This window comes from Pipistrellus kuhlii, unplaced genomic scaffold (assembly GCF_014108245.1).
Source record: "Pipistrellus kuhlii isolate mPipKuh1 unplaced genomic scaffold, mPipKuh1.p scaffold_m20_p_17, whole genome shotgun sequence".
Classification (NCBI taxonomy): Eukaryota; Metazoa; Chordata; class Mammalia; order Chiroptera; family Vespertilionidae; genus Pipistrellus; species Pipistrellus kuhlii.
The window spans coordinates 5,503,087-5,525,651 of record NW_023425482.1 but is presented as its reverse complement, the minus strand read 5'-3'; the positions used below and the strand labels follow the sequence as shown (position 1 = coordinate 5,525,651).

Genomic DNA, 22,565 nt, shown 5'->3' with positions numbered 1-22,565 from the left:
ACGAAGGCCACCAGCAGTAATTATAATTCTGATCATTTTTTCTTTAAAAACAAACAAATGTCCCACCCCATAGGAAAAACAGAACTCCCTACCCCAACCAGCCAAGTGTTACAAGTTAGCCATTAACACGGGAAGAGAAAGACACTGAAGCCGCGCACGTCATTACAAGGAGGAGGTCTTCCGCCGCCGCCAGGCCAATGACAGCACTGCCATGGCGGGGACACCCACAGGGATACAGAGACAGCGACAACATGCCGGAGAAGCCAGGCTGAACTGGACTGCAAATAAATAAACATGGCGCCGATAGCAGCCTTACGTTAACGAGACCTTAGGACGAACAGCAGAACACCTGCACAAATGAAGCTGGTTACGCCAGGGTTTGGTTAAAAAAAAAAAAAATCAACTCTCACAAATGTGAACGCTCGGGACACGTGTCAGTAGAGTGGTCAGAAAGAGCGGAGTCTCTGCCTCCCCAGATGCCAACGCGGCAGGACCCGGGGTGCCTGCAGCACCTCTGGATGCAGCCCTGACGTCCCCGCCTCCCCAGATGCGTCCCTGGGCGACACAGGCCAGGAATCACAGAAGAGGCCCCAAGCCACCCTCAGCAGAGGTCCCAGCCCAGACGCTGGGGAGAGCCACACTTTAGAACTGCCTTTGACCTCTCATTGCCCCCTCTAGCCCTCACCTCCATGTGGAAAGGGAACCCTGCAGCCCCAGTCTACCCCTGCAGGGGTGACTTGCCTCAATTGCCCATGACACACTGGGGGTTCCCACCCGTTTGCAGGCTGCTGAAGCAGATCACTGTAGGGAGGCCACCTGGTCTGGACAGCACCATCTTGGTTTCCCATATCCTGCAAGGCCACATCTACCCTCACAGCACCCCAAGTGCCCCCTGGAGCCCAGGTGGGTGGCAGCAGGCTGGATGGGCCATTCGAAGCTGAGCAATGAGGCCTGATGCCTGAGGGCTCAGTTCAACCTCCCTCTGGGAGAAGGTGAGGGGTCAGAGACCAAGGCAGAACCCCAGCACCTACAATGGGGTCTAGAGGACTTGACCTTAGCTGATGGTGCTTCCCAGGCAGGGTGACAGCCCAGGAGAGCCAGCCTCAGCTGCCTCCCTCGGGGAACCACTGGAGTCACAAGGACAGGCCTTCTAGCAGCCTCTCTGGAGAGGAGGGCAGCCTCAAGAGCAGGTGCAGAGTTGGGGCACTGAGGAAGGCTTGGTGTCCCTGCTGACTGGAATCGAGTCTGGAACAGGCCATGTCGGTGGCAGGAGGGGATGATGGCACCCCGGCCAGGAGATGGAAGCAAGTCCCAGACAGCCCCTTGGGACTGCCATCCAGCCATGGAGGCCAACTCTGCGGACCCTGGGAGGGGCTGCCTTGGGGACCTGAATGAGAAGCCCAGCAGGGGTCTTGGCATCTGCCTTCCTGTCACATCTCTTTCCAGGCCTCAAGCCTGGGGCTTTGTCTGAGAGAACTAAAGCTGGCTCCCACACTGGGTGCAGCACAGGGCGGGAGGCCCTTTCCTCGGAGGTGCCCGGTCCTCCTGCCTTTGTGCCTTTGCTCAGGCTGCCATGTAGGACAGGACGCACAAAGGCAGGAGCCCACAGCATCCTCAGTGACGAGGGAATAGCCCAGAAACTGGCCCTGCTCTGCTGGCGGGACCTCTGAGGTCATCCAGGTGCTCATGACCTCTCCCCGGAGCTCCACCCAAACACCAGGCACAGGAACTGGCTCTTTGTGTGGAGCTGGGCTGGTATCAGACTCCTCTCAAGTCCTTTGCTCTCCAAAGATGGCTGTCTCACCAAGACTTTCTCTTCTTTTTAGGATTCAGGGAGGGAGGGATCAAACTCAGGTCTTTAAGGCAGAGACATAAGCCCAAGGTTAGTTTCCCCAATGTCACTACATTTACTAACAAAAAACCAAAATAAAATAAAATAAAAAAACCTAAGGAAGCCAAGCACACATCTGTCAGTGCAAATCTGAGGCAGAGTCTCAGTAGCTTATTGGCAGCTGGAGTGTTAGGCTCTCAGAATCACTCCTCCCGCCTGAAGCTGGTTGGTGCTGGGGTCACACCCAGCGACAGGACCTGGTCCCTGAGGCACATCACACTGCTGGCAGTGATAAGGAACAAGAGTCTCCCTACCTGCCCTCCCCCATTTCTTTAAAAAATAATCATCTTGGTGTTATCAACTTGACCCCAAAATTTAAGTTAAAAAAAAATAATATAAAATAAGAAGGAGGAAAAAAACCCTACAAATAAACAAAGGTGGGAAAGGACAAGGGCCCAATATGGCAAAAAGTCCGGGGTCAGTCAGAAGCCTCAGCTTCTTCTCCGTTCAACATTCGTGCATCACACTCTTGAGGAGGTATCGATAGAAGTTCGTCTTCTGGGACTAAATTCGTACCAGTTTTCACAGTGGCCCTGGCACCTGACCTGGTGGAGGGACGGTGCAGGGCGCTCAGCTGAGCTGCCTGGATGATGGAACGGGTCGCTTTTTAGGTGGGTGAGTTGTTTTAAAATGATCTTTCTGTATTTTCCATCAGCAGCTTCCTGGCTCCTCTCTCTAGGACTCCTGGGGGACCACTTGCAAGAGCTTCTGGCAAAGGACTGTCGTGGAAACTGCAGGAGAGAGGAGAGCAGTTACTCGGGGGTCGTGCTAGCATGTGCCTGGGGCCAGGGGCACCAGTGAGTGCCGGGAGCTGCAGGTCACCCGGCCTCATGACACCGGACCCCCAAAGTTGCAAGAGAAGCCAGAAACCCAGAACTTTATGTAAAATGCCCCGATCTGAAAATATGTACATCAGGCTCAAGGGGCTCCCTCCTGGTGGGCACCAGCCGTCACTCCCGATTGGCCGCAGAGGAACGCCTGCTTCTTCCAGTGACTTTGCAGGTGTGGCCAAGGGACTTGGCAACAGGTTGAGCACTAGCCCCGCCCACCGCCCTGCTTCAGAACCCTGGGCTCATGGCAGCGACACTGGGAAAATAAGTCCCAATGCCGAGGGCCCTTCCGGAGTGTCCATACCTGGGCCACCGCCTGGCAGACACCCAGAAGCAGAATCAAGGATGCCCGTTACTGCCAAATGACAGCCACGTGCCTGCAGTCCACAGAGGGAGTGGAGAGGCGGGTGTGTGCCAGGGGCCCAGATGAATACTCTGTGGGGTGTGATTTCAGGACACAGAGCCCATGTTAGGGCCTGGTGTGTGTTCTGCAAGATGATTAGTAGGGAGTCTAGCCTGGGCTGGCGGCTAAGGCCTGCTGAAATGACTGGCGGTGTTTCACATGCTCAGATTGGGCGGTTTCCTATAAAGTCACAGGGCAGGTAGCGATCAGAATCTGGAGAGCCACCGGGACATGGTGATTGGGGTGCAGGCTTGTAAACACCAGTGAGTGTGCCAGGAGCCGCCATATTAACAGCAGCCTCAGTACGGGCTCCTCAGCACGCTGGTTAGTGGGCCCTGTGACCATGGTGCAGCGATCCTGCTTTCTCCGCCTCTGCCTTTCTGGGTCAGCCTTGTGTTTAGGCTGGCGACAGCACTGGGATTTCGTTACTTGGCAAAAGCGGCCTGGTTTTCTGGAATCCCTTGTTCTGAGATTAGCTGGTGCCATGCCAAGCTGAGCGTCTTATCCCTGAAAGACGTGGGCCAGACGTCACCGCTTGACACGCCAAGTGCCTGAACGCCTGGCTAAGGGATTAGGAGACAGCAGACAGCCTGTAGGGCGGGGCGGGGTGCTGGCGAACCTGCAGGGAGGAGAGCGGCCCCAGCTGTCGGGCTGCACTGAGGAGATACTCACAGATGCCCTGGAGGAGCCACTTGGGCTTGTTTTGCCACCAGACCCCGAGGAAGTAGACAGGCAGGCCGCTGAGGATTATGGCAAAGCCGATGCCACACTCTATGGGGGTCTTCCAGAAGGAGACGGCGATCAGGAACAGGCAGGCCAGGATGAAGAACACGGGGAGTGCCAGGTTCACCTGGGGACAGAGGCAGAGCGATGGGCATCTGTTGCTCCCTTCTCACACCTCCCACGTCCTGTCATCACAGTCCTGTCATCACAGTCCTGTCCACTCCGCTGAAAGTGCTGCGTCCCCACCGCCCTCCTGACCTCGATGGAGTCATCTTCCCCATCAGGCTCACTTAGATTCTCCCATGGGACCCCCCGGAGCACACTCTGTGCCTCCTGTCAGAGCCCATTCCTCCCACCTGGTCCAAGAACGGCTCCTACCTCCCAGGGCCTGTCTCCCTCTTCAGCATTTACCAGTCTGACCTGCCGGCTGGAGACTCCGGAGACCTGAAGCCTCCCCTGTTCTCCGTTTCCTCAGCACAAGGCGCCAGGCGGTAATTACCCAAAGCACAGATGGAGCCGACAGTAATCGCAAACAACCCTCGAGGCTTCCCAAGGTCAGGGGATGTGGGCCTTGCTGGTTCCCACATCACAGGGCAGAAACCCTGGCCCAGCAACCGCCCGCTAATGTCACCCAACGTGGGGGCACTTCTGGGAGGATTCTGAATAAGTGAGGGGCATCTGCCTCCTCAGAGAGCCTTTGTGCGGAGGCTGGCTGCGGTCGGCACAGCCACGGGCAGACCAGCCACAGAGGCGACCCCGCCCCAGCCCACTGGCTCCAAGGACCATGTCCTGCTTCTGCGTCTGGGTGGGCTTGTCTACACACAGACTTGGCCATCGGCCCACACGCTGCCGATGAAGGGCAAGCGAGAGTCCCACCTGGTTAGCCCACACTGCATGCCCCAGCCCAGGCTAACAGTGAGACAAAGCCCCACTGTGTGCCCAGGATAACACGGGGACAGAGCCCACCACAGGCACAGGGGACATGGAGATTTAACCCACCATGTGCCCAGGATAACATGGGGACAGAGCCCACCACAGGCACAGGGGACATGGGAGAACCCGTCATGTGCCCAGGATAGTATGGGGTTGGAGCCCACCACACGCACAGGTAACATGAAGATATAACCCACCATGTGCCCAGGATAACATGGAGGTAGAACCCACCATGTGCCGAGGATAGCATGGGGATGGAGCCCACTACAGTAGAGAGCAAGGTGCTCAGGGCACTAAGGTTGCTCTGTTACCCATGAACCTCTTCAAGGAGTGGAAGCAGGCCCTGCTGGCCTCTGTGGGACTGCTGGGTGGGGCAGACAAGGATGTGGCCCATGGACAGGTGTCTCTAGGCCAAATGCCACTAGGAACTGGGCACCCAGTGGCCACCACGAGTTCCTCCCTCTCCTTCCCTGACATGCTCACAGCCACGTGCTCACTGGGCTTCTCCAGCCGGAGCCTGGCTTCTCTGGCCCCCGTTTTTGAGAAACAAGGTCACCCTTGGGCAGCTGTCCCCGAGGAGAGGTGCATTCACCTTAGGCCAGGCCAGCTGGCCCCTCAGGCAGTCTAATGCTAAAACTCCTCCATTCAATGAGGCAGAGCTGGTCTTGGCCATGTCTACACCCTACGGCACATGTGTCAAACACAAGGCCCGCGGGCCAAATCCGTCCTGCCAGGCCTTGCAATGTGGCCCGCACCGCGCTGTCATCACTGCACTCCGCTGCGTTTCCATCACAATGACAGTTTATGACTGTTCAGTAAACCATTCGGCCCGCGATTTAGGCTGGATTTTAGATTTTGGCCCCTTCTCTGATTGAGTTCGACACCCCTACCTACGGGCTCAGATGTCACCTCCCACCTACCCCAAATGGTCTCCCCCTCACACCCTTGGTAGCACCCCTTGAACACATACGGCCCCTACATCTCTGTCCACATGCCCTCTTCTCAGGATCACCCAGCCATCCTGGACAGTTGCCCCCCGGACAGTTAGGCCCTCACCCTGCCCACCTGTCCGCCCCATAGTGCTCATCACCTGCTCACTGGGCACTTACTAGGTTTCTTATTTATTGCTTCTTCCTCATTAGAATATAAGCTCTAAGAGGACAGGGATTGGGAGGGTTTCTATTTTGTACTTTGATGAACCTTAGAACCTGGATCACCCTCTTGAGAGGTACTCAAAAGGTTCCCAAGAAACAGGCATCAGCAGAGTTAATTACCCTCCACACTTGTTGAGTTTGGAGTACGCAGTCCCACGTTTACCTTGGCTGACTCACACACCAGGATCCTCTACAGCAGTGTTTCCAAACTTCTCTCATGATGAGAATCACCTGGTGGAGTTGTTAAAATACAGATTCCTGAATCCCAACTAAGAAGTGCTAAACTAGAATTTTTGGGAACATATAGGTAAAATTGTATACTTAACTAAGACAGAGCACTAAGTTAAGTATACAATTTTACCTATATGTTCCTTGGGATTCAGGAATCTGTATTTTAAAAACTCCACCAGGTGTTCTCATCATGAAAGAAGTTTGGAAAACACTGCTCTACAGGAGTCATCCTGACCCCTGGGTCAGAGGGAAAACAGCAACTCCAAGAGGTATGGTGGTTTGCCCAGGCACAGGCCGGGAGGGGCAGAACCAAGAGGCTGCGCAGAGCTGGCTCCTCACACAGGCTGCCAGGGACACCTGGACCCCGTTTCTCCAGCTCTCGAGTGTGCACCAGACCTGGGCCGCCCACAGCGGCTAGGCCCTCACCTTGATGGGCCGCTCCAGCTCAGGCTTCTTGTATCGGAGCCACAGCATCCCGATGATGGCCAGGGCCACACACAGCCAATTGAAGAAGCTGAAGAAGTTGATGACGGAGAAGATGTCGTTGGAGAAGGCGTATAGCAGGGTCATGAGGCACTGCAAGCAGAGAGGGGGCAGCGTGAGCCAGGAACAGGACGGCCGGAGGATGGAGGCCACCGGTGATGCGATATACCTGTCTGCACGGGCTGACAGCACTCGTGCACTCTTGCTTTAAAGGAAGACCTAGTTTGAGCAACACATGAGTTCTCAGAGGCCCCAATGAGAGGGAGAAGGGAACAAAGGCCTAAACCCTATACTCACTGCAGTGTTACTTGTAGAAGCAATGACTGGGAACCAACTAAGTATCCATCACAGAGACCCCCCAGACCCCCAGACCACTGGGCACCCACAGGAGTTTCAAAACTGAGCCTAGGCTCTGCATGGTTTCAAACGTGTCCTGGGACTACCGCGAGGCGAAGCTTAGCCCTCTCTCCTTGGGCTACACATACTGACTCACTCACTCCTAACAAACAGAATGAGACAGAAATGACAAGTGTGGCCCCCGAGGCTAGGTCATAGAAACAGGGGCGCTTTCTCCCAGCTCTTCTTCTTGGCTCCCTCTTCCTGGGGCAGCCAACTGCCTTGTCGTGGGGACACTCATGCAGCCCTGTGGACAAGCCCACATCCTGAGGAACCCAGGCCTCATGCTCACAGCCACGTGGTGGTGGTGGTGGTGGGGGCATCCTGGAAGCCCCTCCTCCAGCCCTGGCTGAGCCTTCAGATGGGACGCAGCCCGAACACCATCTTGTTACCACCTCACAAAGGACCCTGAACCAGGGCCACCCAGCTAAGCTGCCCCGGAGTTCCTGACTCACGGAAACTAAGCGACAGTGAATGCTTTCCGTTTCAGCACTAAGTTTTGGTGATTTGTTGCAGAGCAATAGAGAACGAATAAGATGTTAGGCAAGCTGAAGGGAAGCATACAGGATGTGATCTCACTAAAAATCGCACGTCTGTTAACGTGCCTCAGAGGCCCAGAGGCACGGAGCATGCAAAGCCGCCTGTGAACCGTGGCTCCCTGGGAGAACAGCTTCTGCTCCACAGATGCTGGACCGTGTGAAGTTTTTTTTTTTTTTTAAACTACTGTGTATTATTTTTGAAATTAAAAACTTAAACCAGTGTCCTTTGTTGTTTGTTCAGTAGAGCAGGCAGCCAAAGGCACAACACAAGGAAACAACACTCTGCTAACTTATCTGCATCTCAGTCTCTGCCTGGGTCTGCCGTCCGGTCACACCAGGCCAAGGTGGGAGGGTGTCAGGCAGATGGACCTGCAGCCTCACCCCTGCCCCAAAGAACACCCCAATCTTGCACTTTAACCCACTAGCAATCCTCCCGGGGAAGAGGGCAGCGGATGGTGCTGCCAGCTTACCGTGAACAGGAGGGAGGGCATGGGCGTCAGGAGCTGCGGGTGGATCATGGAGAGTACGGAGGGCAGGTGGCCCTCCCTGGACCCCACAAAGAACAGCCTGTGGACAGAAAAGCAGGTGGTCTGCCTCATCGTCGAGCACCCCGGCAGGGGCCTCTTGGTCTCCCTGACCCACTCAGAGGCTTGCTCACCTGCAGTCCCCTCCCCCTGGGCAATGAACCCAGTCTACAAGGACACAGCAGTTGTGTCACTTCTGGGCAGGGGAGAGTCCCTGGTTCCTTTACTTCTGTATTACATACATATTTTTCTATTACTCAATATAACAAACAGACACAACCTTTAAAGCTCATGTTAAAAAGCAGCATGCAGCCGAAACCAGTTTGGCTCAATAGATAGAGCGTCAGCTTGGGGACTGAAAGGTCCCGGGTTCGATTCCGGTCAAGGGCATGTACCTTGGTTGTGGGCACATCCTCAGTAGGGGGTGTGCAAGAGGCAGCTGATCGATGACTCTCTCTCATCGATGTTTCTAAACTATCTCTCTCCTTCTCTGTATAAAATCAATAAAATATATTAAAATAAATAAATAAATAAAATAAATAAAATATACCTATGTTCCTCTTTCTCTCTCTCTTTAAATAAATAAATAAATAAATAAATAAATAAATAAATAAATAAACAAATAAATAAATAGCAGCATGCAACACTGGCTCCCAGCTCAGCCTCCCTTCCGGTCCTGCCCCGGCTCCCACAGAGCCGAGTGTGGGAGCGTGGTCCTGGGAGCTCACCTGGAGGACGTGAAGAGGGAGCCGTTGACAGAGCCGAAGCAGGACAGGCCCACGAAGACGGGGATGATCCAGGACATGACGCCCAGGTGGTAGTTCCCGAAGTCCTAGACAGATGCCGCACACGAGTGAGCCCGGCCCAATGCCCAGCACACAGCCCAGCCCAGCCCGGCCCACTGTCTGCACGCGTCCCGCACACTCCTCACGAGGATCCTGCACAGTGATCCCTGGGGTCTGGATGTGAAGGCTGTCCCAGGGACAGAGTCCTCTTTAGAACAACACTGGTGCCTATTCCTCATCCCCACACACTGGCGCCTCTCGCCCTGGCATTACACCAGGTTGCCAAGGTGCCCGGCCTTCTCCCTGTCCATGTCTGCTCTGCGGGGGAACACGGCTTTGTCTCTGGCTGGGTCCCCATCACCCGACCCAGAGCAAGGCTCAGTGAGGATGTATCCAGAAGGTGGAATGGGTGGGTGCGGACCCTCACCTGCTGACACTGCATGTGAGAACACCATGGGAAGTGAGCCTGCAGGGTCCCGCAGGACATTCAGAAGCCGGCTCATACTACTTAGGGCCCCACTGTGTGCGGGAGGCTGACAAGCATGAGGCCTGGGGATGCCGCTCTCCCTGCTCTGAGCCCATGTCCAGAACGCCCAGCAGAGATGGCTCAGGATGCCTATAGGCGGCGGGTGGGAGAAGGCCACCCAGCCTTTCATCCCCGTGCTTGGGTTCAGGCCTCACTTACAAGGACTGGACCTTTCACATCACCCCCCACCCCGCTTCCTGTCTTGGCAGAGCGCAGCTCAACCCCTCCACACAGGAGAGTGGTTTGCAGCCCAGGGGCCTGGTCTGCTCCACATCACAGGCGACAGGTCTGGGTCATGGTCTCCCGGCAACCTGTGCAAACACTGGCAGGTGGCATCTTACCACGGCCACGGCCTCTGACGACAGCATCTGCTCGGTGGACAGCGTGGTGAAGTAGGCCAGGTTCGTCAGCACGTACACCAGGGTGACGATGGGGAGGGAGATGATGATGGCCAGGGGCAGGTTTCTGGAAGGAACAAAAGGGCACATCATCAACGTGCAGCTCCTGGCGGAACCAGCCCCCACGGCTCTCTAACACCCAGGTCTGGTCCTGAGCCTCGCTGAGTGGGGGAGGTGTGACAGAGAGACTGTTGCCAGCACCAGTCCCTGGCACTGGTCACCAGCTGGAAGCTGGCTCCTGGGTTGGGCAGCTATGTGAACCTGGATTAGTGAGACTCGACCCCGGTCTCAGCTCCCCATCCGTCAAATGGGCACTCCTGCTTATTCTAAGGGGAAATCTTGTTCAAGGTCACACAGTGCCACCTCAGCCCAGCTTGATCCTAACCCAGGGCCCCTCCCGGAAGGCCCTGCACTGCTTCCATCTGAGATCGGGCTGAGCCCACGGGTGAATTCTTAGGCTGAACCGACTTCTTCCTTCTCTTAATGAAAACAAAACAAAAAAGTCTCTGTTCACACAGGTACCTGTAGGGGTTGATCATCTCCTCTGTGACAAGATTCAAGTAATTCCTAGAAGTTAGAGAGCAGAGTTTTACTATACATTCCTCCCAGAGTCCTAGAAGGAAAAGAACAGATTCCCGGGGGAGCCCCACCACCCTAGTGAGCAGCTGGTTAAGAGCCCAATCCTGCTCCCTTAGGAAAATCCTAACCTCTGCAGGCCTGTCCCTCAATTGGCCCTGCCCTCTCTCTGACCCGCCTCCCAGCACCTTCACCACCTGCCTGCCCACCACACGGATGGCAGCCATTCTTGTGGCCCAGTATAATCTGGCTGGAGAGGGGCCCATTAGGGACCCAGCAGGAAGGAAAGTGTGTGTGTGTGTGTGTGGGGGGGGGAGGATAGTGAAGGGGGGAGCGCACGGAGGGGAGCTGTAGGCAGGCACTGTGCTCCTGGCGAGGAGGAGGCCGAGAACCACCAGGCCCAGCCTTTTGAGCTCAAATGCTTCTCTCCTCAGCAAAGGCTTATCTACAGGATCACCCTCCCAGGAGCCAGACACGGGAGAAAAGTGCAGGCTGCTGTGCTATCCTCCGGGCTTTTTCCAGATGCGTCGGGTTCAAGCAGCTCTGAGAGGCTCTCCTACCACTCTCTAAAACTGCCCCCGGGAGTGGTCGAGAGTCAGATTTCTGGACACCTCAGGGCTGGCTCCTGTGCCCCCAAGGCCCAGGGACCCAGCCATTCTGGAACGTACCATCCCCCGTAGGCAAAGAGGCCACTGTACAACGCCAGCACGATGTTCCCCACGTTCAGTTTGGTGCCTTCAAATGAGAACTTAGGATCCAGATTGGACACGTTACCTGGCAAAGGTCAAACAGACAGAAAGGTATGCTGTGTTAGAGAGTGCTGCACAGGGGTCATGCCGCAAGTTCCAGAATGTTCCTGGAGCAAATGACAGTCACAAACAAAAATGCTGGGGTGAGCCAAAACCAGTTTGAGCGTCGGTCTGCGGACTGAAAGGTCCCGGGTTTGATTCCGGTCAAGGGCATGTACCTGAGTTGCGGGCACATCCTAAGTAGGGAATGTGCAAGAGGCAGCTGGTCGATGTTTCTCTCTCATCGATGTTTCTAGCTCTCTATATCTCTCCCTTCCTCTCTTTAAAAAATCAATAAAATATATTTAAAAAAAAATGCTGGGGTGAAAGCTTTCCACGGTTACAAATGAAATGCACCTGCTGAGCCGACGCACACATTCCTGACTCTCCCTGGGGCCGGGAGCCCCAGCAAGGTGAGCAGGATCTTGCCGTGACATGGAGGAATGTAGCCTTCAAGGGGCCCCAGTCCATCCGAGTGGGACGGCAGCCCAGGCAGATGCAGGGACACGTCAGGAGGAGGGACCAGTCCTGTTCACCTCGGAGCATGGTCCCTGCAGACCCAGTGATGTGAGCTGCAGGTCAAGGGGACTTGGGTTTGAGCTTCACTCCAGCCCTTAGTGCCCAGAGAACAAGAGCTGCTAAACACAAACCAGGCTTCTCGTGTGTGCGATGGAGCTCTTGAATGCCACCTCCTCATGGCGGCCTGAACACAAAAGACCCGAAAAAGACTTAAAGCCTGGAACATGGCAGGGACTGAGCTGAACAAGAGGACAGTGTGGACCAATGGTGCCAAGATGCCAGGCTACTCGCTTCCCCGGACAGTGAAATGTGAGCACCTTCTAGACAGGTGTGTGTGTGGGGGGGGGGGGGGGGGAGGGCCTGGGAGCAGATTTCAGCCCTGGCCTCAATCCAGATCAACAAAGCACTGCGCAAAGGCGCCAATGGATTCGGAGGCTCCATATGGAGGTGGGGTCTGGACAGCTCAGTCCACTTCTCTGATCATTTCTACCTGTAATGGACAGGACCCCCATTCCATGGCACTGTAGTCTCACTGTTTTGGGGCATATGGACACACAAACCCATGTAATCTGCCCCATGGCTCATGTGAGCTTCTCAGGGCTGCCCTGGCAGATGACCAAAGACCCTGGGGCTCAAACAGAGGCTTCTCTTCCAGTTCTGGAGACCAGAAGTCCAAAATCCAGGTGTGTCCCAGGGCCACGCTACCTCGGAGGCTCGGGGGGGGCGGGGGGGTCCTCCCTGCCTCTGCCAGCTCCCAGGGGCTCCAGGCATCCTTGGCTTGTGGCTACATCACTTTAGACTCCACCTTTCTCCTCACACGGCCTCTTGTGCATCCTCCCCCATCTCTTATGAGGAGACTTGTTGGGTTTAGAGCTCACCCTAATCTAGGATAGTCTCACCTCAATCTTTACTTTGAGTACAGCTGAGTGTTTTCCAAATCAAGACACATTCACAGGTTCCAGTGGACATGTGTTTTGGGGATCACCATTCAGCCCAGTACAGTAGGCACTGTGAAACGTGGGTGCCTCAGAAAGGTCCCTGGCTACTCGGAAAGTTTCTGGTCCTTTCTGAGTCCCAGTTATATCATCTGTAAAATGGTCCAGGAGCACTTAGGCCTGGAAAGACTCACTCTGTGAGGAGGGGCCAAGCCCATCAGCCAGTGCCGGCAGACTCTTGCCAGGAGTCAGGTGGCTGGCTCTCCACTCCACTGATGAGGGTCCACTGGCCCATGGGTTTTTAGTGTCTGTCTCCCCTGTCACAGGCATGCACCTTCCAACAACAGCAAAGGCGCCAATGGAATTGGAGGCTCCAGGTTGCCTCCTGACCACTGATGCGGAGGGAGCAAGTTGAACTCTTGGTCAGGAGCAGACGGCTAGTTTGGGAACTGTTTCTCATCAAGTCCCGTGGCTTCACATGTGAGGGTCTGTGTGTCTGTGTCCCCACCCTGCTGAGAAGCACTGGCTGCCCGGGTCCCACTGGCCCAAGGCCCCAGGGGCGCTACGTGAGTCAACGTCACCACTGCCCAGTGGGTCAGCAGGTTCCTGGTGGGGCAAAGGGGTGAGGGGAGCCCGTGGGGGCTCAAGGCTTCCAAGGGAGCCTATGCCTTCCATAAGGGTGACAGCCCTGAAACAGGACGGGGTGACAGCATGTGAGGTTTGCAAAGGGACCTGTGAAAGGGAGGTTCCTTACAACCTGTCATTTATCTAATTGAAAGCTGCACTTCAAAGCAGCACTGATTTCCCATGGAAGACACTGCGTGGGGGGTGGGGGGGATGCTGGAAGGGGGTGCTGTCTAAGGGTCCATCTTATCCTGGACACTGAATTCTGTCCCAGAGCTTATTTGTCCCAGCCCTACAGGTATGCTCAGGACTTTAATGAGCCTGGGATCCACAAACTCCTGTCACCCTGCCTATGAAGCCATGGTCTTGTGACCAGAACACGCTCCAGGGTAGTTGGCACCTCATCCTTGAACTGCTTGCACATGATTTATCTTGGTGGCCTGGTCCCAGGACTGTTTGGCCCCAGGTGATCAGCAGACCAGGTGAGTGATGCAGTGCTTGGAGCCAGCTCAAGACAGGGCACCCTTCAAGAGCACCTCAGGAGAGCTCCCTTGTGCTCCCTCTGGTGCTCTCCCTGTGGAATGTGCGTTCCTTTGCACCTGCAGAGTCCTGCCTGTCCCAGGGCCTTACCCACATACCTCTGTGGGGAGGGAGGATGAGCATCTGTCCTCTAGTCAGGGAAACTAGGGGTCAGGCCTCCTGCCCAGGGGTGTGGGAACCTGCTGGCATGCAGTTGGTCTGGGATCACGAGGACAGTCCCTGAAGTATGCAAGCTTGCCTTGAATTTAAAATTTCCCCAGTAATCTGCCCCATTTTCCTATTAGGATAGACTTTTATACCTCCTTTCAAATTAGATATTTCTCTTCCCATATGCTGAATACAGGTTTTGGTGCAATTGTGAAAGGTGGCCCCCACCTCAAAGATGATCCTGAATTAGAATCACTGCGTGCGTGTGTGTGTGTGCTCGAGTGCAAGCGTGCGTGGGCACATACACGAATGTGTGTACCACAGCTGCCCGGGCGGGGCTTCCACACTTGCTAAAGATAAAATTCAAGGCTTGAAATACACCCTGGGGATTCAGGTATGAAATGAATGTTTTCAGCCACAAAGTCTGGGTGGCTTCAATGTTTTCATCAAGGGGTTATCAGCTCAGTTCTGACAGGTAAATGCAGACATCTCCCTGAGCCAGTCATGCTGGGGACTAGGCTTCCTGCTGTGCAATGGTATTTCCCAGGACTTACAGCTCCATTTTGCAGCCTTTAAAACCCTAGGTAAATAAATACTACTAGCTGCTCCAACCAACGCAGATGGAACATCTCACTGGGCTGTACCTGAGGCCTCAGCCAGGCCCCTCTCAACCAGCCTATGATGCTTCCATTCCTAGGACAGGCATGGCTGGGGTTAACCTGCCAGGACCTCCCTCAGTTGTCCACAGCCTCACTCCCGAAACCCTTGGAGGAAAGCAGATGTCCAGCACTTCCAGTCCCTACAACCTTGAGCTTGGCCAGCAGACCTCCCCCTCCTCTCCCGGCATGGGGTGGGGTGGGGTGGGTGGGGGGAGGGCTGGCAAAGCTCAGTCAAGGATTCAGCTAGTTTGGAACTCAATCAACCTGCTACAAGTTCCCGAGCTGGCCTTTGCCCTATCACCTCGCACGGGCACAGTGTACCGCACTGAGGACCAGGGACGGAGGGGGAATGATCTGAGAGTGAACTGCTGCAGAGCTCCTGGGTTTGCTCAGCCTGTCTCTGCTGGATTCTGGCCCAAACCAGAGACCTACAGCTCTACCAGGCACCTGACCAGTTGCTGGCTGAGCATGCTGCCCCCTCTCACTGGGCGCCACGGAGAGGGCGCCAGGTCTGCTGGCTCCACTCAGCACTGGGCCCGGCCCCCATGGGGCTGGCACAGCCAGGAGCTCAGGGATGATGGCTCAGGAGTAGCGGCTCTGCCTGCTCTCGCCTTCGGGCCTGAGGATTGCCTGCCTGTTCCTAGGGGAGCAAGAAGCAAGTGAGGCAGTCATACCTCCACTTAAGGATGTGCATTAGCAGCTGTTCTCTGTCCAGTGGTCCCCAAAGAGGAGAGACCGGAAATGGCACCTTCTCAGAGGGAGGGCAGACTCTGGACTCTATACAGCGGTTTTCAACTGTCCACCCACCCCAGCAACCAGGGCACATGCAGTGACGTGTGGACACATTGGGGACTGTCACGCTGACACCCCACTCAAGATGACGCAGGGCAGATGCCTGGCCCATGAGCCACCACTCCCCAAGCCAGAGCAGATCCACTAACTGTTCCCAGTCGTCTTTCTCATGGACCCCAAACTGGGGCGTAATCTTTGTTTCAACACAGAGCTCCAGGCACACGCAGACACAGATGAATGACTCACAGTTCCCCCACTTGAGCTCTAGCCTCACGCCCCCTCCTCCTGCTGTCAACTGGGAAGGCAGGGACAGGAGCAGTGTAGGACCTCCCGCAGGGACCAGGGGCACAGGGGTATGGGAATCCCAGGATGTCGATGGCTCCTGTCACACAACAAAGTCCCCTGTGCCACCACCTATTTTCTGGGGGCTTTTCTGCAACCTCAAAGCCGCCTCTAACTTGCATTTCCCACCCCGGAGGACCCTGCACCTCAGCCTGCCTTCCTCCTCCTAAAATGCAGCCATTAACAGCATCTCCCAGGAGGGCCACCAGGAATGAGAAAACTAACAGCCAGACACAGGGCCCTTTGGCAAGTTGCAATGTCACAGACTGTGCTGGGAACCAGAGTAATTGGGGTGGGAGCTTTCAAAAGGCCCCGGGGAACCGATTTTAGAGAAAGCCAGCCCACATTACTGACACGCAGACACCGCCATGCATCATAGCCCCGGGAACGGGGAGGAAATCTCCCACGCTCAGAGAAGCTTCCTCAATAGAAGCCTGGGAGGGCACCCACAATCATGTGCATGTAGGTAGAAGACCAGGATCTGCCGTTCCTTCACTACCCAGTTCCCAAAGCAGAGGACAAACAGCTGTCTACAGTCCCTGCATCCCGAGGCCTCCCCTGGCCGCTGGGCACTGGGGAAGGCCTGGTCAAATGCTCAGCAGGGCCCTGCTTGGGCCCCAGGCCTGAGAAACCCACACACGGCTGTTCACATCCCAATCTGGGGATGGACGTCCAGAGCCTCAGGGCCGACCAGGCTGGCCCCCATCCAGTGCTTCCCTTCCTGTGACAGCCTGAGGAGGGTGAGGGCTCAGCCAGCCAATGGGCACCCCTCCCAGGACCAGATTCAGGACCCTGACTATGAGGAGGAAGTAATAGAACCTTCAGTCTTCGGTCCCACTTTTACTCCCTGGGTCCCATGTGATGGGCATTTACATCACGGAGTGGGCTGAACAGAATTCGTGGCCACCTAGAGCCCCTAGAATGTTACTGATCCAGAAAAGGCTCTTTGCAAATGTAATTAACGCAAGAATTTCAAGATGAGATCATGGGTCAGTGTGGGCCCAAAATCCCATGAAAGTGTCATTAAAAGACACGAAAAAGGAGACACAGGAAGAGGCCACGTGAGGATGAAGGCAGAAGTGAGCATGATACCACCAGCCAAGGCACCTCCGGAAGCTGGAAGAGACAAAGAAAGGTCCTCCTCTACAGGTTTCAGAGGGAGCAGGCCTCACCGTAGACGTCTGGCCTCCAGACTGAGAGGGAAATGTGTTGTTTGGGCCCCCCAGTTTGGCATTTGCTACAGCAACCCCAAGCGCTCTGCAGAGACCAACCAGGCCTCCCTCCATTCGGGTCAGACCTCCTGGTTTCCACTCTGGGCCTCACGGTCACAGTCGGGATGTGGTGGAAATCATGGCTTTGGATTCTGCTTCGCAATCATAGGCCAAGCCAGCAGGTGCTTGGCCTCAGGATCATGCTCTGTAGAGTGGGCTGACCGGTCACACCAGGGGGGGCATGGTGCCCCGAGTCCCATCTGGTTAGACAGCTCTGTGTGCCCTGAGAAGACCCAGAGAAAAAGCACAGATACCAGCACCCTCGAGGGGGCACACCCCTTGTCCAGCTAACTGGGGCTCCCGTTTTCCCATCTGTCTCCCCACCCTGGGCTGAGTGACTGTGTCCGGTGCCTGCTCTACTTTGGCTCTGCCTGACATCTGGCAACAGTGAATCTGGGTTTGGGGCGGCTGAGGGGAGGACAGCTGATTTACCATGGCCACCGCCCGTCCGTGGTGTAGTCTTTTACACTCTTGGTGGAGCCAGCCCCTTGGCATCAGGATCAGCTTCAAGCCTCAAATCCCAATTGGAAAGAACCCTTTTCTGAGGGTTCTGCAAACCCATGAGAATCGTGGGCTTTGTGGCTGCACCCCATTCTTGCCGCAGCTCTGGCCCTAACTGCTTTGTCCATGCAGCTGACCGCCGAGGGCGCAGTGAGCTGAGGGCGGCAGTGGGAAAGAGCCCAACTTCCAGGCCTTTGATTTCATCCCAGAGGGCAGCACACAGAGCATGTGACTGCAAATCTGTTATGATTCTGGATGCCAAATTAGCACGGAGCCGTGCAGGCCCCACGGAAGGACTCAATTAAAAATTATCAAAGTACACCCACAGGAAAAGCAACCAACCCTCCCTCCATCGTGGCTTCACTGCCACAAGTGCCCTCACGGTGGCTGGAGGTGGTGGGGGCTCCCATATCTACCATATGACCTCCGCTGTGGGCACTTCAGAGGGGCAGACTGGCCCATGGTGGGGAGGGGTCTCTTGAGGCCCCATCCCTGTCTCCTGGGGCACAGGGATGGTGCAGAGAACAGAACCCTAACCCTTCACCCTACCGCTGTTACAGTGTCCACAGTCTCAGAGTGACCTTGATCCCCAAGATGGATTCTGTCACTGGGGGGACCTGGGAGCACTTGCTATGCTGATCCCCTCCCTGCAAGGGAGGACAGCCCTTCACTGGCCCTGAGGTGCCTGGCAACATTTCATAACAGTAAGAGATGGCCCGTCAAAGCCAGTTTGACTCAGTGGATAGAGCGTCGGCCTGTGGACCAGAAGGTCCTGGGTTCGATTCCGGTCAAGGGCATGTACCTTGGCTGCGGGCACAACCCCAGTAGGGGATTCTCTCTCATCGATGTTTCTAACTATCTATCCTTCTCCTTTCCTCTCTGTAAAAAAATCAATAAAATATATATTAAAAAAAAAAAGAGAGAGAGATGGTCCCAGGTGTCCTGGGGCTGCTGTTGCTAGTGTTGCCATTTCAGGTTAGGAAACTGAGGATCCAGTAAACAAAGGGATCTGCCGAGGGGGGGGGCCCTGTCCCCGGACCCTCCCAGGACCCGCGTCTCCTCCCAGCCTGGCCTCTCAGCACGGGCCTTTCCCACCATCTCCCAGTGAAGCCCCACACCGCGCTCTTGGGTGGGACAGAGGGGGCCTTCTCCCGAGGGAGCTCACATCCCCGCACACGGTTCGCACCAATACAGCCATGTGGGGTCGCTGACACTGCTGTGTGGGACTGGACAGGCTACTGCTTCTCTGAGCCCCGACCCAATAACCTAAGATCCAAGTGCAAACTGTAAAATGACTCAAAGACCAGTCTCTAGCCCTGGGAGCAGCACGCTGTCATTCACAGGCCTGCCTGGGCCTTCCCTACCGCAAGGCTGCTCCTAGCCAGCAGCATCTCCTGTGCTTTCTCGACCTCCCACCCCCCAGTAACTCTGGGACAGTACTGGACACAGGAGACAATCAGCTCAGGACCTAAGTGCCTCCATTCCAGGTGCTGACCACACCAGGCCCTTGGGGACGATGTCCTAGTGGCTGGGCGAGCTCGGGGAGGCTGGAGGCCAGGCCCTGGTGAAGGGGACACATCTCCTCCCGCGACTTCCTAGCGGAGGGCATCCTGCTCAGACACAACGTGGGAGGGAAAGAAAGCGTTTTTGTGGAACCTTTTATCTGCCCAACTATGCAATCTGTTGTGTAACTGCTCAAGGAGACACGAGTTGTTCTCCCACCGGATGCCACAGCCCGAGCAAACCCACAAGGGTTCCATTGTGTGTCCTCCAGAAGGGACCTGGGCATGAGAGATGAGCCTTCCGCACTCCACTCTCACCCTCCAGCCTTGGAAAAACTGCTCCACTTTGGGGATGGCCTGATCGTGGGGCTGTGGACCTTGTAGGGTGTCACAGGCAAGAGGCTGACAAACAAAAGAAAAGGGCAAAAGCAGGGGGAGGTGGCTGGCAGGTAGATACTGAGCTGAAAAGTGCCCTCTGGCCAAAACCGGTTTGGCTCAATGGATAGAGCGTCGGCTTGGGGACTGAAAGGTCCCGGGTTCGATTCCGGTCAAGGGCATGTACTTTGGTTGCGGGCATATCCCCAGTGGGGGGTGTGCAGGAGGCAGCTGATCGATGACTCTCATCAATGTTTCTAACTCTCTATCTCTCTCCCTTCTTCTCTGTAAAAATCAATAAAATATATTAAAAAAAAAAAAAAGAAAAAAAAGAAAAAGAAAAGTGCCCTCTGCCTACCCTGTCCACCTGCTTCTCTCAGTGGCCTCCTCATTCCAAGCCCCTGTGAAATGTTTCCCCTTCTGAAAAGGCTGGGAGTGAATCCAGACACTTCAGATGGCACACGCAGGCACACTTACACGGCGCCATGGGGCCCCACCTCCAGCCACAGGGGCAGCCCCAGCTCCTCCCACACCCACGATCCCAGCCCCGGGGCCCCGAAGAGCAGTCTCCTTGTTCATGCTGTGCCTTCACCCGCCACAGTCTCAGGAGAGCCTCCTCTTGTCCCCATCAGCCCATCTGCTGTTTTCCTGTTCTCGTGCGTCTGATGTCCCCGAACGGAGTGAGGTTTGAACGGTAGGGCCATATCCTCATTGGGTCTCTGCACCGAGCCACACTCAGAGCCTCAGAAGGTTCTGGTGAAGAAGGAGGGCAGGACGGCTCACGGGTCTTATGGCAATGAGGAAACAAGGCCAACAGAGGCCTGAGACTAACAAACAGCTGGACTTGAACCTGAGTGGGGTGGGCCCCACACACGAGCCCCTTCTGCAGCTCCGGACCCACCTGGGTGCAGGCAGGCCAAGTAGGAAGACTGCTTTATTGCTGAGTGGAGTGAAGGAAGAGAGGGCCTAGGTCGCACTCTTCAGGGGCAGGATGGCCAGCAGCCAATCTGAGCACAGCAGGGATCTGGGCTCACTGCCCCAGGGGGAAACAGAGTCAGACAAATGTGGGAGGAAAGGGTCAACATTCTCAACAATGTGTCTTCTGGAAAGAAAAGGCATTCATCTGGGAACAAAGTAAATCTCTTCAAGAAAAACAGGAGATAGGAATTTTTGCAGACCTTGCACTGTATCCTGAGTTCAGAAAGGAACTGCTCCGGGCATGCGGTGGCGGGGTGGATGTTTGCAACAGCAACAGAATTATAAACACATTATGTATTCAGGCTGAACAAAAGCTCTTTGCTCTCTCTGCTGAAATTTGTTTTTACAAAAGTCAGGTTCCCCCCACATTCCTCATCTGTCTGTATTTAATCATACCAGCCACGTAAATGCCTACACAAGCAAGGCTTCTATCAAATGGCCCATCTCCTAGCTGGACGTAGGATGGATTTTTCTTCCACCCATCAGTCCTAACCACCCTCCATGACGCTGGGGAGCTACTCAGCCCTGGCCAGGGTCCTCGAGACCCCCAAAATAGAGGGTAAGAAATGTCTTGTCTTTAGGGAGATGCCGGAACCTGAAGCCCCAGGAGGGCGCTCCCACTGTGAGCAGCAGCAGCAGCAGCAGCAGCAGCAGCAGCAGAAGAAGATTCTGGCTCATCCCAGCCCTGCCTGGTGGGCTCACCCACAGGACTTCCTGGTCAGACGCATGCTCCCAAGAGGTCCAGCTTCTGCAGCAGTGACCTGGGCTACCCTCCATAGTGAGTGACTGCAAACCAGGTGGAATTTTACCTGCAAGGGTGGTAACGATTGTAGCGATGGGAGCTGGTTCTTACTAGGTACCAGGTGCCATGCTAAAGGCTTCACATATATTAATGTAATTAAGAAGATGGTCTGCCAGGACAGGATTCTTGCTTCGACTTGACAAGGTCAGCATACACCAGAACTGTGAGCTTCTCTCTACCCCGAGAGACGACCAGTGAGGGCAGGCAATGTGGCAGCCACTGCAGCTCCACGTGCACACAGTTCTCCTGAATCATGAGCATGCCCCTTGCACATGGTCTCTGGACCCCAGATTCCTGTACAGTGCAGTGCCCCATGTGGCCAGTAGGGGGGAGGAAAGTCCAGAACTACAAGGATGGGTTTCTGGGTGTCACAGGTAGCTTTAAGGGTTTTCCGGTCACATAATTCACAGCTAGCCAGCTCCGAAGTGTGAGACAGGATGGGCTATGACAAGACGACAGCCACTGCCTGCACAAGGCTTCACACTGGATAGGAGTCGATGAGAGAGGGGTGTGCAGCCCCTGTGCTTACATGAGATTTTGGAAGTGGCCCCAATGCTGGATCTCTGAGCTGACAGAGCTCTGAGCTGCTGCCGGAACCAGCTGCATGAGCTCAGCAAAGCCTGGGTGAGCTGAGGGTCACAGGGCTGGTCTTTGGGGCCCCAGCTTTCTAACAGCACTCAGACGTAGAGCGAGGCCCCGGTGCCCATCTGCCCCTCCCTAGCACAGGGCTGTGGGGGCCTTGCTGAGTGTGTGTCCTCATGGTGACCCCCTCTGAAGGGGCTCCCAGAACTTGCCTTGGACCGGCCCCTGTGGATCACTCATCTGTGGACTCCAAACCAATGCTCATACTGGCCTGCTGTCTACCCACCCCAGGAGAAACCAGTTAAGTAATTCTGTCCACCGAAAGACACCTACAGGAATGCACCTGCCAGTGTTTTCCATAGCGGCCAGAAACGGGAGGACCACCCCATCCTTGTCCATAGAGTGAAAAGCAAGTCACCGCACGTTTTTGAGGAATGAGGCCCAATAGAGAGAGATGCCCTCAAACGCCATGGCATGGGAAGCCCACACGTGCTAGACCAAAGTGCTGGTCACAGGGGAGAGGTCAGCATGGTGGATGCCGGGGGCACCCATGGGCACGAGCGCCCCACTGGGGACCATGCAGTTCTACATCCCCCCTGAGGGGCAGCCACCGCTTCTCTGCAGGCTGCCTGCAATCCGTGTAGCTTCCTGTGTGCAAGGTCTACCTCAAGAGACAAAACTAGCAATAGCTCCTCTCTGCCACACTCACACTGTGCTGGGCACCCATGACACTATCCTACCCCTCCCCGCCCCCGACTGTGCATAGGAGAGTGGGGTTCAGCGGGACAGGGTGAATCGGTTCCTCCCTGCCGCTCT

The 22,565-nt window shown here is 55.5% G+C and overlaps 1 protein-coding gene across 4 annotated transcripts in view; it reads right to left on the bottom strand.

Annotated features, from left to right (window-relative positions):
* Window positions 1-20: 20 nt before the first annotated feature.
* Window positions 21-22,565, bottom strand: part of SLC7A5 (solute carrier family 7 member 5) — a 39,267-nt gene continuing 16,722 nt past the window's right edge. For 2 of the 4 annotated variants that reach the window (XM_045582619.1, XM_036440444.2), the window contains 8 exons: window positions 11,061-11,166; window positions 10,339-10,383; window positions 9,760-9,883; window positions 8,836-8,939; window positions 8,054-8,150; window positions 6,592-6,741; window positions 3,797-3,974; window positions 21-2,622 (listed from right to left, as the gene is read on the bottom strand). In XM_045582619.1, coding sequence (XP_045438575.1) covers window positions 2,567-2,622; window positions 3,797-3,974; window positions 6,592-6,741; window positions 8,054-8,150; window positions 8,836-8,939; window positions 9,760-9,883; window positions 10,339-10,383; window positions 11,061-11,166 — 860 coding nt within the window. In that variant the 3' untranslated portion in view covers window positions 21-2,566. Of the gene's footprint in view, window positions 2,623-3,796; window positions 3,975-6,591; window positions 6,868-8,053; window positions 8,151-8,835; window positions 8,940-9,759; window positions 9,884-10,338; window positions 10,384-11,060; window positions 11,167-22,565 lie in introns of those variants that run through there. The other 2 variants (XM_036440445.2, XM_045582620.1) reach the window with 2 other exon arrangements.